We start from the raw sequence: 11408 nt of genomic DNA, 5'->3' as shown, positions 1-11408 counted from the left end.
TAATACAAACCGTACTGATGCTATATGTTGTGACCCTGGAGCATTGCTCTAGATGGATCATTTCTGGGCATGCTCTGCACGGCAGGAATGATACTTCCTCCTACTCTCAAAGACCATTTTCCTGTCTTAAATTATCTTTGTTCTGCATTTCATTTTAACAACTGGGTTACCATTCATTATGATCAAATCAATGTGAAAAGAAGACAAAAACCCCAGGATGTCTGATACCAGTGCATGCATGAGAACTCACAAACTATGCTACTGTCATCTTACTGCTGTTGCCATAATCTGCACTACACTACAATCAATCCAATAACCCAGGCCAGAGTTCTCGTCACAAAGGCTGCCAAAAGAAAACAAAACGCAGGAAATGTACATTATTTGTAAAATACATTTAATCCTAAATATCGGAGCAAACAAACCAAACAAAAACTTAAATTCAAAAGGACCAAACATCAAAATGATAATGGGCCTTGGATTCTCACTGAGGATCAGAGTGCTGTACTTAGTCCACAGACAGGCAGTGGGGAGCATTTTGTGGGGATAGATAAGCGGAACATCACAGCTGTCTCTTCAGTGAGCATCATTTCACTACAGAATGTACTGCAGTTTTCAGCATATGGAGTACCTCACAAATTGATTATTAATCTTTAAAAATCTCAAGGTTTAAATTACTGAATCATGGGGAAAACTCGGACACCTCACTCACATAAGCCGAGGACCAACTCTCTGATCATGGATATAATGTTTGATCCAAGTGATCATCAGTCCCATTATATTTTGTTTTAAGTGTCTGCCCCTTTTTCTTTCAACACAGTACCAGGAACAAAACTGAAAAAAGGCTTACATTTTTTTCTTTACATAGCAATTAGTAAGATTATACGTAGCTGTACATGTTATAGGACATGTTCCATATATAAGCATAAGCACTATGTGTTAACAAGATATTACTGTACATGGCCGTAAAAGCCATGTAACAAGTAGGTTTACAAATGTAACATTTAATGTGTGGGTGTGTACGTATGTGGGTGAGTAAACAGGCAGATAGTTTCACTCAAGTGAAACATTTGGCAAGAGCTGTTTTTTCAACCATTAATCTTGGTGGTAGTTGCTTGGAGACTGCATGTTTTCAGTCATTAAGCAGTCAATGCTGCATGGATGACAGGGCTGTGTCCCACATTCAAGGACTCTGAAGAATGCAACACTGCTCTCTGCTGGTAGATGATTTTTCTCTCATTCCAACCTGTCTAATCCCATTGGCCCTAACAGCCTTATTGTAGCATTCACTTCTCTACGTGGATTTGAGGGGGCAAGGCACAGGTCTGACCATAGAACACATCTCCTTGAACCCAACTCCAATGACACTTCATCTTCTGTATGTAGGTCCCTAGTATGAGAGCTATATCATGAGACACTTGGGCATAGGGCTAGGGCCAGGGTTGGACACGCAACACACACACACACACACTCTCCATGATCACTCACTGTGATTGGGATCTCAATAGGGTCAGAGCTGCATGGCTAGCTTTCCCATTCATTCAAGGGGACTTTTCAAAATTATGGAAGATACAGCTGTCTGAGGTGTAGAAACAGGAATGCTCATCTTTTGTGAATCTTAAACCCTTGATAACCATATTTTGATTTGGACAACAATTTCAGTTTTCCAGTGGACAGAGAAGGATTACTTAACGGGAAAATTCACTTTCTGGGTTTTTTTGTTGTTGATTACATCAGTTTTATTTAGAGCATGTTATCAATAGCCTCTTGCAGTTTTTGTGTACGATGAAGGATATATATAAGTTTCAGACGATCTGCCAGCTTTAAATGGCATGTGTAGGGGATTTGGGCTTTGTAGTTAAAAACAAAAAAATGTATGTCAAGTAACTCCAAAGCAGCAGTGATGTTATACCACCAGAGGTATGTATATTACCCAATTATCCTTCAAAAATGTATGTTTAATACTATTTTTGCTTGAAACTATTTCCTATGTTGCATGCAACCTGTGGTCACCTGTATTGGAACAATATAAAATGTTTATTTTTTATAATAAATTGTAATTTGTTAATGTAAAATAAAACCTTAAAGTAGGAAAATAATGATGTATTATTTATTCACCTCTGAACAGCCACAGTCCGTGGAAATGTAATGTCACTGTACAACAGGCTGCTTTGGAATTACTGTCTGATATCTGCCTTCGTGAATCTGGTGGGTCATGAGAAAATATGGAAGATTTCCTTCACTGCACTCAAAAAGCTGTCTAGGGCAATCAAAAACAGACACTAAAACTGAAATTATATATTTAAAAAAAACAGAAAGTGAACTACCTTAAATGTAACAAATGAAACTCTTTTCTGAACCAACATCTCCTCAGTATCTCCTCTTCCTGGTGGGCTTGGTTGACTGGAAATAGCTGTTTAATGTAAATCAGAGAAATGATTGAACTTTCTTCTCTCATTGTTGGTGCAGTTGAATCACAAAATGCAGTGGTAATTCATTCTTAGTGAATCAGAAATTGAAATGCAGTGACATTGTCAGCCTGATAACATGTGAAGGGATTGGAAACTTGCCTTTCCCACTCCCCTGGCTGTCCAGTGTTTGCCAACCCACTTTGGCAATGAATGAGTCTACATGTAACACTACAATTGGCACACATCAGCAGTTACAAACATGCCACAGGACTCAAAAGTTCTCAGAAAGATAAAAAGAAAAACCGCACTGTAACAGTTTTGCTTAAAGCTGGTGCGAGTAAGGATAAAACACATTCAGCGTGTAAGGCTAGGGGGCCCATGACTGACCCCTCTATGGCTAGGATCGATTAAAAATCAGAAAGCATGAAATACAAGACAGGTAAGCAGAAATGAATTCCCATCCTAACCAAATAACCCTGTCAATGTTGAGTCCCTGACATACATTTAGTATTATAGACACTATGCTGACCAAACTCCAAACAGGATATTTCCTAGTAATCCTCAATGGTGCCTGGCATTGGGATGGACAAGAATGCTTAATTAACATTTCTGATCTTAAGAAATATGGGAGTCACTCTTGATTTAGTTTATCTGAATGATTACATTATTTCATTTTGAAGTTCTCAAGTCCAGCATTAGTAATACGCTCACAATTTTAGGAAAATACTTGGGGGTTAATACTTTCTGCAAATTCCACCTGGGATTAAAGCCTACAATCTTATGGATGTAAGACAGGTTTCCCAAACTTTACTCCACAGTGACTGCTTTTCCACTGTCAGTCCAAACCAGGAGATGGTGTTAGAGCTTTATCATGCCTTTTACCTTTTTAAGTTCTCTTTTCCAAGAATGCATGCTAGCCAAACCAGTGCTTAAAGCTATTCCTCAAACCTTTGCCGTTTCCTGATCCTTCAACAAGGTTGGAGATGGAGTTACCACAGATATGCTATTCTGGATGTTGCAACGACAAGGGTTTAACCTCTAGCATTTGCAGTATGTGGGTTTAAAATAATAGTACGTTCCAGCAGCAGAATGAAACAGTATCATTTGTGGATGTGGGGAAGATGGTCTCTGCATTGACAGCTTTGTTCTTGAACAGTGCAACCGTAAACATGTAAAAAAAAGTATATAAAAGTAATAAGATGTACATCTCGATCCAGTTCATGCTGGAGAGCACATGCTGCAACTTGCAAACTCAGCTAGCTACTTTTAGTCATGCAAGTGGCCTTGGTATCTGGCACTGAAAATGAGAAAACTAGCAAGGCTTGCTGCTGCCATGATTATAGCCAGCTAACTGGACTAAAAAGAGGAAACTAGTGCATGCTGAAATAATATCATTTATATATAGCTAGCTAGCAAGTAGCAACACAGCTAGACAAAAACTAAATTGGACAACCATCCAAGCACCCTGGCTAGTAGTGGAAACATTAGCATATTTTTTGTAGCCTGATAAGATTTCATTCAGGTTCCAGTGATTCTATAGTTTGCCAAGAACAAGACACCTGCATGAAAAAATGATTGGTAAAAAGTAACTGACAATGTCCTCCTGATTTGCAACTTAGCTAGGCTGCTTCTCTGCAAACATGTATCTTCCTCTTGAATAGGACTGTAGGTATGGAGAGGATCTTGTATGACTGGGGAAAGAAGCATAAGCATAGACACAAGCATATAAAGCTTTGCACAGTTGCACACCTGTACTGATCAACTGGTAGAAATGTAGCTACTGCTGTCTGACATTCAGGTATGAACTCTGGTTTTATTCCTTTGATGAAACTGTCGCACATGTCAGCAGAAGAAAGTTGCAATGAGTTTGCTGGCTGGTAGAACTTTGTGTAATTGTGTGTCACAGCTCAATGTTCTAATCCCTTAAATGGTTTCTGGGACACCAAGAACAAGATCAGGCTGAAAAATTTGAATACATGAACCCAAATTTCTGCTACCCTCCCGTGCACTGAGTTCAAAATGGCCTTTCCTGAAAAAAGTACATTTCTGCTCTTTGAGTTGTTTCTTAGTGGCCATTACTGAAATAAACAGCAAGGTTAACAAACAAGAGAAGAACCAAGGGAAGTTAATGCATCCATGCTAGCCAGGGATAAAATACTGTCAATATATACAGTTTATATATCTACATATAAAAAGAACAATAAAACAGAGAATATATGTCTTCAACTTCAGCACAGGGGCAATGCCTAGCAGTTAATACAAGAAAACTACAAAATTAATGAAAGGTTTTACATGTACATTAAATATTTTATGTGTGTGTAAATATGTGTCATAGGTCATTCATATATATCAATTAGCCTCTTACACAAGACTCTTGGCTACTTAATATACAGATGATCAGACTGTGACGATAACACACTACTGCACTGTTAAAGATTTGTTATAGAAGAAATGTATTTAGTAAGACTGAAATAACTGCTTAAGCGACTACATAAGAAAGTGGTGCACCATATAAAATGAAGATTATTTTTTTCAATGTTCCTTCATGATTTTCAGCCCCTTCCCCTTAGCTTCAGTATACTGGGCTATTGCGGATTCCACAGCACAGCACCATGCTAAAGATCATCTCGAAAATCTGTGGGAAAGGAACAAAAAGAAAAGCATGACATAGAGCCTCCCATGCCAAAAGGAAGTACAAATTCATTGTATTTTGTATACAGTTATGGGATCCAAACACTCCTAGCACCCATGCCTGACAAGTAGGATATGCATGGCTAATAGTATTTTGATACCACTTTGAGCACAAGTCATGTGAAGGCAATCATCCAGACTGGTTAATGTCTTTGGAGCACAAAAAGCCCATTAAGTTACGTACCATGATGACAGCAACCACCAGGGCGACAAAGCCAATCAAGTAGAGTTTGTCAGAAAAGATCTCCTTCAGTCTGGTGTGACAGTTCTGAAGATAATGACAATAGGGTTAAAACATTAACGCAAAGACAAGCGCGCGCACACACACACACACACACACACACACCCTGCTAGCTTCCCTCTGCCCCACCGGATATTTAATCAATAAATGGCTACTTAATGTTGAAGAAATTAAGAGGGTTGTGATGCAATATACAATACAGTACAGTTCCTTCTGGCCTAATAATAACCCTCTACTATCCTATTTTTGGGGCCTGGAGATAAGTGTAGGTATGGGGATCAATGCGGGAGGGGAGGGGGGGAAATTGGGAGGAGCGGTAGGTTACCGTTGGCATGCTCAGGGCATTCTTGGGACAAATGTCCTGGAAAAGGCCAGTGATAATACCCAAGGCGTCACCCTTTCCACAGCAGTCCAGCTACGGGGGGGGGGAAAAAGTGTCACAAATCACACACCACCATATGTGTTCAATATACTAGACTCCTAAACCTTCTCTGCCCTGAACCCACATAATGAGGAAATAGATTTCCTGTGACACAGCTCTAATTTAAAATGACAGCAAACAAACTATAGTCTATTCTCAAATACGATATGCAGTCATCTTTTGTCACATTCACAACCCAGAGTTTGGGAACACCTGCATTAAATTATTTGAGCCTACATTCTGCTTCTCTTCTCTGGAGCAGAACTGTCTGTTGCTAGGTGCCATAGGTTTATAAATAAACATCTCAGGTAGGACTCCAACCTTGATAAATATAATGAATCCATTCCACATGGGGTTTCCTTTTATTTTCCATACTTATGAACAGTGTTGGGGAACATTACTTTTAAGTAACTTGTTACATTGTAATGTTACTGCCATTAAAAGTGACTTGTTATACTACGTTATCTACTGAGAAAGGCAACTTGTTAGATTACTTTTGTGTTAATAAAAATGAAAACCCCTTTGCAATGCCTTGCACATGTTGGTTTGTCTTATGCCCAGAGGGCGTGATGTAATGTCCTGACCATCAATGTCTACCGTCAATGTAATGAATGGCCTAGTCTATGACCCATAATCTGTAATTCTGTTGCGTATAACATGCAATTAGCCTTTTACAGTTCTTCATTAAATGAATGATTTTGTTAAATTGTTTAATTATAAGAAATATAAAATCAAAAGGGTACAGGGGCTAATGCGTGTGACCTAGAAAATAAGTTCATAAAGGCTACAGCCATTAAGACAGCATTTCACAACTGCAATGAAAAAGTTAAAAGTTCAATAAAAGTTCACTATTGTTAAAGTAAACATAAAACCATCAAGAGGGCATCTACAACTTGCTACCAATAACCGACAGTGTACTGGGCAGAGACATCAGTGTTTCCCCTACACTCACTCATCTTTGACGCACCCGCCACAATATCAGCACGGCCGCCACAAAATATAAAGTTGGTAATTGTATTTATTTAGGAGAGACGCACAGTCATCACAGTTGAATGACTGCAGAAATGTATGTCATCAACAAGGCAACAAAAGGTAACTTTCTTTATCTACAAGGATAAAGAAAAAGTTTATCCACAGGTGACCTCCAGACCTAGCTGAAACACAAGGACATAGCCTACACAAGGCTATATGAAAATAATAACACAGGCTCTTATAGCCTGCTGAGCTCTAACACTGATCTGGGCAGAGTCTCCAGGCACAATTTACATTTCACTGTGAAGTTCTTATCCTTTTCACCCACAAGTTCGAAGTAGTGTGAATCTTTCTGCGATGTAAAGCCTGTGGTCTCTGCCATCTCCTCACCAACTGACCCTTAGCTGAGCTGCTATACATACACAATGTTGCTGCTATACAGTGTCAGTATTCTATGCAGGATGCAGCTAAGCGCCATAAAGTAAGAACACTGCAGAAACAGGAATAAACAGTGTAAGCACACTGCAAATTGTATATTTTGTAGTCCGACAAAAGAAACAGGTAAATAATATTGTAAAAATAATTACTTGTTTATTCTTATGATTAGTATGTAATACAAAGCATGTACGTGTGCACATAATTGACATTGATTTTGTGAAGGGCTAAAGCTGTATGTCAATCAGCTGACATCCTACCTTAATTTAATTTACTCAAAATATTCAACAAACTCCACCATTACAATTTCTGAACAAATGTAAATATTTGAACAAATTCAACAGATGCATAACTCATCTGCAAAAACTAAAAGGATAACTTACTGTCTCATGGAAGGCCTTCAGCACTGTAGCAGCTGCCTGATTGTTGCCACTGGCCTTGTCATAAGCTGCATCATAGAAGCTGATCATCTCATTGGCGATCTGAAATAAGTGTGCAGAAAAATGTGGTGTTTTTGATTATTTTCAAAGGCTATAAATGGATGATGCCAACAGCAGGGGAAAAAACCTGGTACAGAGCATGTGAACTGAGTGGAGTCGTAGAAAATGTTGTTCCTTGCTCATGAGCATGTGTTTGCGCTCCACTCCCTCACTCCACGCCCTTTTCCCCACTCCGCTCCAAAATCAGTGTTCACAGAATGGTATCGCACAACAATTTTTACAACAGTGACAGTAATGAACACAGCACTTCCTCTTAGGCTACACATGATTAGAAAATTAAATTGGTCTAACAAGGAAATGACAAGAGGAATTTCATAACAGTAGCTCTTTTGAAGAACACAATTCCCTTATTAGCTGTAACACAAATAGCTTCTATTAATGTAATGCATGTTTCTATAAATGTATGTGGTTCAAACAAATAAGTAAATATTAGCAGCCTAGAATATAAGTCTAATGCTTGATAAATGTAACAAGGAAAACAACTTAATGTACAATGCGGCTCCGTAGCCATTTCAGGTTTGAACATGTGAAATTCAGTCCTCTGTGACCTCCCAAAGGAATGGAGCAATGTGATAAACTTTGCGGACATTATTTCCAAAAAAACTGTTTCTGAGCAAGCTAAATAAAAATCTGTTCTGGAAGTCATTTTGAAGTGTAAGGCTATATTTTTATTTACAATAAATCTAATCATACATCATTTAAAAAAGTTATCTCTCCTTGAAAAAGTGGTTTTCATAGTTGACAGCCTCGTCTCTGGATGCATCAAGTGGTTAATGGAAAAGAAACAGCCACCTGGACAGAGGCATTATAATAAGCACACACTACATTTATGGTAAGCTATTTGCTATGTAAAAGCTTACCTGGGTGTGAAAAAACCAAACATCAGCAGCTCATTGATTTGGATGTTACCACAACTCACTTAACAGTAAGTTACTAAGTTGCTTGTGTATCAATGTTTACCCACAGTCTTTTTTCATACGTAAATAAAATCCCATGCTTCATAATCTGAGGATGTGGCTGGTCTCATGTTACCATTAAAAATGTGTTTCCTTTATTAACACTTGTATATGCAGAAAATAAATCTGCGTATGCACATTATAGGGCCATCTGAACCAATTTTACAATCACACCGACTATGTGAATATCAGACTGTGTGTACTGTATGTGGTTTTAATTGTATTTGACTCAATTAATTCAATTTCAATGTATTTGAAACTGCTAATGAATACTGACATATCAAGCTGTTTAAGGTAAACTGTAAAAAAATACCGTATTTTCTGAGGAAATTAGTAAAATCCAAAAACTGTTATATTTATGGTGATTCTTCCCTATTTAGACATTGTGTGTTTTTACAGAAACAAGCCAATATATTGCATCTGTTATTTAACGGGTGTAGGCTACTTTAATTTTACAGAAAATGGTCCATTATAGGGAGACACCCATAAAGTGATGGGAAACAAGTGCATTTATTACTTTAGTTTTCACAGTTTACACAATATCTAACCGTGTATGTGTGCATGACTTGATAGGTAGACTTGCATTGCAAATCAATAAAATGATTAAAGCCGCAAGCGGCGTTGGGAGGGGTCCAAGCATTGGCACCATCGCGCCCCCTATAGAGCGATTTTAAAATGGCTTTGTCCTCATGATCATATACCTTCACCCAACATATCTACTGAATATCATGATGATTGTATAAAATATTGATGACTTATGGCCAATTTTGTGCTCAGAGACGCTGTCGGATGACTTAGTTGCGTTGCCATGGATGTGTCCTGGCCGCTTCCCGTAAAGGCCTTTACTATGTCGTAACACTTAGATGGGATGTCGTAACACATATATGGCCCGGCGTGTATGTACAGCTGCAGCGCTTCCATGCTGTAACTAAAAAAGGCGTCACACTAGTGTTGTCACAATTCCAAAATTTTGACTTTGATACCGATACCAGGTTTAGTATCACGATACTCGATACTGAAACAATATTGATTCAATATTCGGTACTTAACAATACTGAAAATACCTTCATAGATCAGAAACCTAATGTCCAAAAGGGTTAACCTTTTCGAATCATTTTCGAATGCACAGTTTATTAAAAACCTGGTTTATTAACAACCTTTAAGTTGAAGCCTGTTCAACATATTAATAAGCATAGGCCTATAGTGTTACAACACTAAACAATAGAAAAATATATTAAATATATTCCAAAAATTAAACAGTTGTAAACTAAATAATCTTTAAAACAGATCTTTCCCTTTTAAATGGATCTAAAAACAGCATATTTTAATAACAATACAGCATCTTCCTGTAATAAAATATTTCAAAATTAGAACACCTATTGCTACTGAAGTGAACCGAGTCGAAGCTTGCGCTGTATCAACGAGTGAGTGCACAAGCGCAAGTCACCTCACTTGACAACCTTAGTTGCTACTGCCATCTAGCGAAGATTCTGACAAATTACACCTTTCATCCTCTCAATCAGTAATGCGTGAGATGCATTTCCCTGGCTTTTACATTTGACACAAAACTGCCGAATGTCGGAAAATTCTAATATCGAACAGTTTCTTTTTTTTAAGTACCGAAAAAGTGCTGAAGTTTCAGTATACCGTGCAACACTACGTCAGACACATATTCCAATCCATTGGTCAGTTTAGCAGAGAATGCACATTTCAAAGCACCTCAGAGACAGATAGGATAATAATATATATTTCATAAAGCCTAATAAATACGACATTTAAAAAAACGAAACAAAAAACGAAATATCAACTCGACAACCCTGCTAGCATGCGTGCTGCGCGAAGAATACCTTATTATTTATTTAGACATTGGCAGACTACAGCATTTGCGTCTTTTGTTTATATTCAATAGTAATTGCAGCGAGAAACCGCAGCTGTAGACACAAGACAGTTTGTTATATTATGGTAGCAACGGAATGAAGCGGACTACATAGATAGGCTATATTTACCGTCATTGTTTTATTATACCAGCGTGTTTTCGCGCGTTTCCAGAGAAACTCAATTACTATCAATAAAAATGGTTTAGCTATTTCTCAGCATAATGACGGATGGGGATGGGACGAAAATAATTTTCAACCGTCCACCACATTTTAGCAACGTTCCAACACTCTCGTCATCACTGTTCCACGGGTCACAAAAACTATTACACTAACGCTTACATTGCAGTGTGAAATATCCACATTATATAATACCACTAACCTATTTAAAGACACTCAATTTAAAAAATAACGTGTGTAACCGAAATATTTTGAGCAGTAATACTTACATAGCAAGATGACATTTTATCTGTGTTTAGTAGTATAGAGACAGAAAATCAATGACAAAGTCCTATCCGCTTCTGTTCTGCGTCAGAAAACGATGTCAAATAGGTCAATCAGCAAAGAAATGGCTTAGCTATGCCCCGAGATCCTCAATAATAATAGTACTCTCCAAGAAATTATGAAAATCGTTGACAACGTTTCGTTAGGTGCATCGTCTTTAATGCTACGCCACAGTGAATGCGCAAGTGAATGCGATAAGAAAATATGCCGTTACGCTGAACAATAAAACGCTATTCCAAATGCAAAATCAGACATGTTATACATCGTTAGAAAGCTTATACTCTCACCTACGGAATAAATGAATTGTCAATCAAGCCAAAGTGCACTAAAAAGGGCGACAACGCCGTAAGCAACAGGTGTGGTATTACGCACAGCTATTATTGAAGATAGCCGACCCAGGCGTCAC

The 11408-nt window shown here is 38.0% G+C and overlaps 1 protein-coding gene across 1 annotated transcript in view; it reads right to left on the bottom strand.

Annotated features, from left to right (window-relative positions):
* Positions 1–373: 373 nt before the first annotated feature.
* LOC118227127 (CD81 antigen-like) overlaps positions 374–11408 on the bottom strand; it is an 85050-nt gene continuing 74015 nt past the window's right edge. The window contains exons 5-8 of the mRNA XM_035417278.1: positions 7552–7650; positions 5666–5755; positions 5284–5367; positions 374–5043 (exon numbers count right to left, since the gene is read on the bottom strand). Coding sequence (XP_035273169.1) covers positions 4981–5043; positions 5284–5367; positions 5666–5755; positions 7552–7650 — 336 coding nt within the window. The 3' untranslated portion in view covers positions 374–4980. The remainder of the gene's footprint in view (positions 5044–5283; positions 5368–5665; positions 5756–7551; positions 7651–11408) is intronic.

This window comes from Anguilla anguilla, chromosome 5 (genome assembly GCF_013347855.1).
Source record: "Anguilla anguilla isolate fAngAng1 chromosome 5, fAngAng1.pri, whole genome shotgun sequence".
Lineage (NCBI taxonomy): Eukaryota > Metazoa > Chordata > Actinopteri > Anguilliformes > Anguillidae > Anguilla > Anguilla anguilla.
The sequence above is the reverse complement of the archived record's forward strand: the minus strand, read 5'-3'. Positions and strand labels throughout refer to the sequence as shown.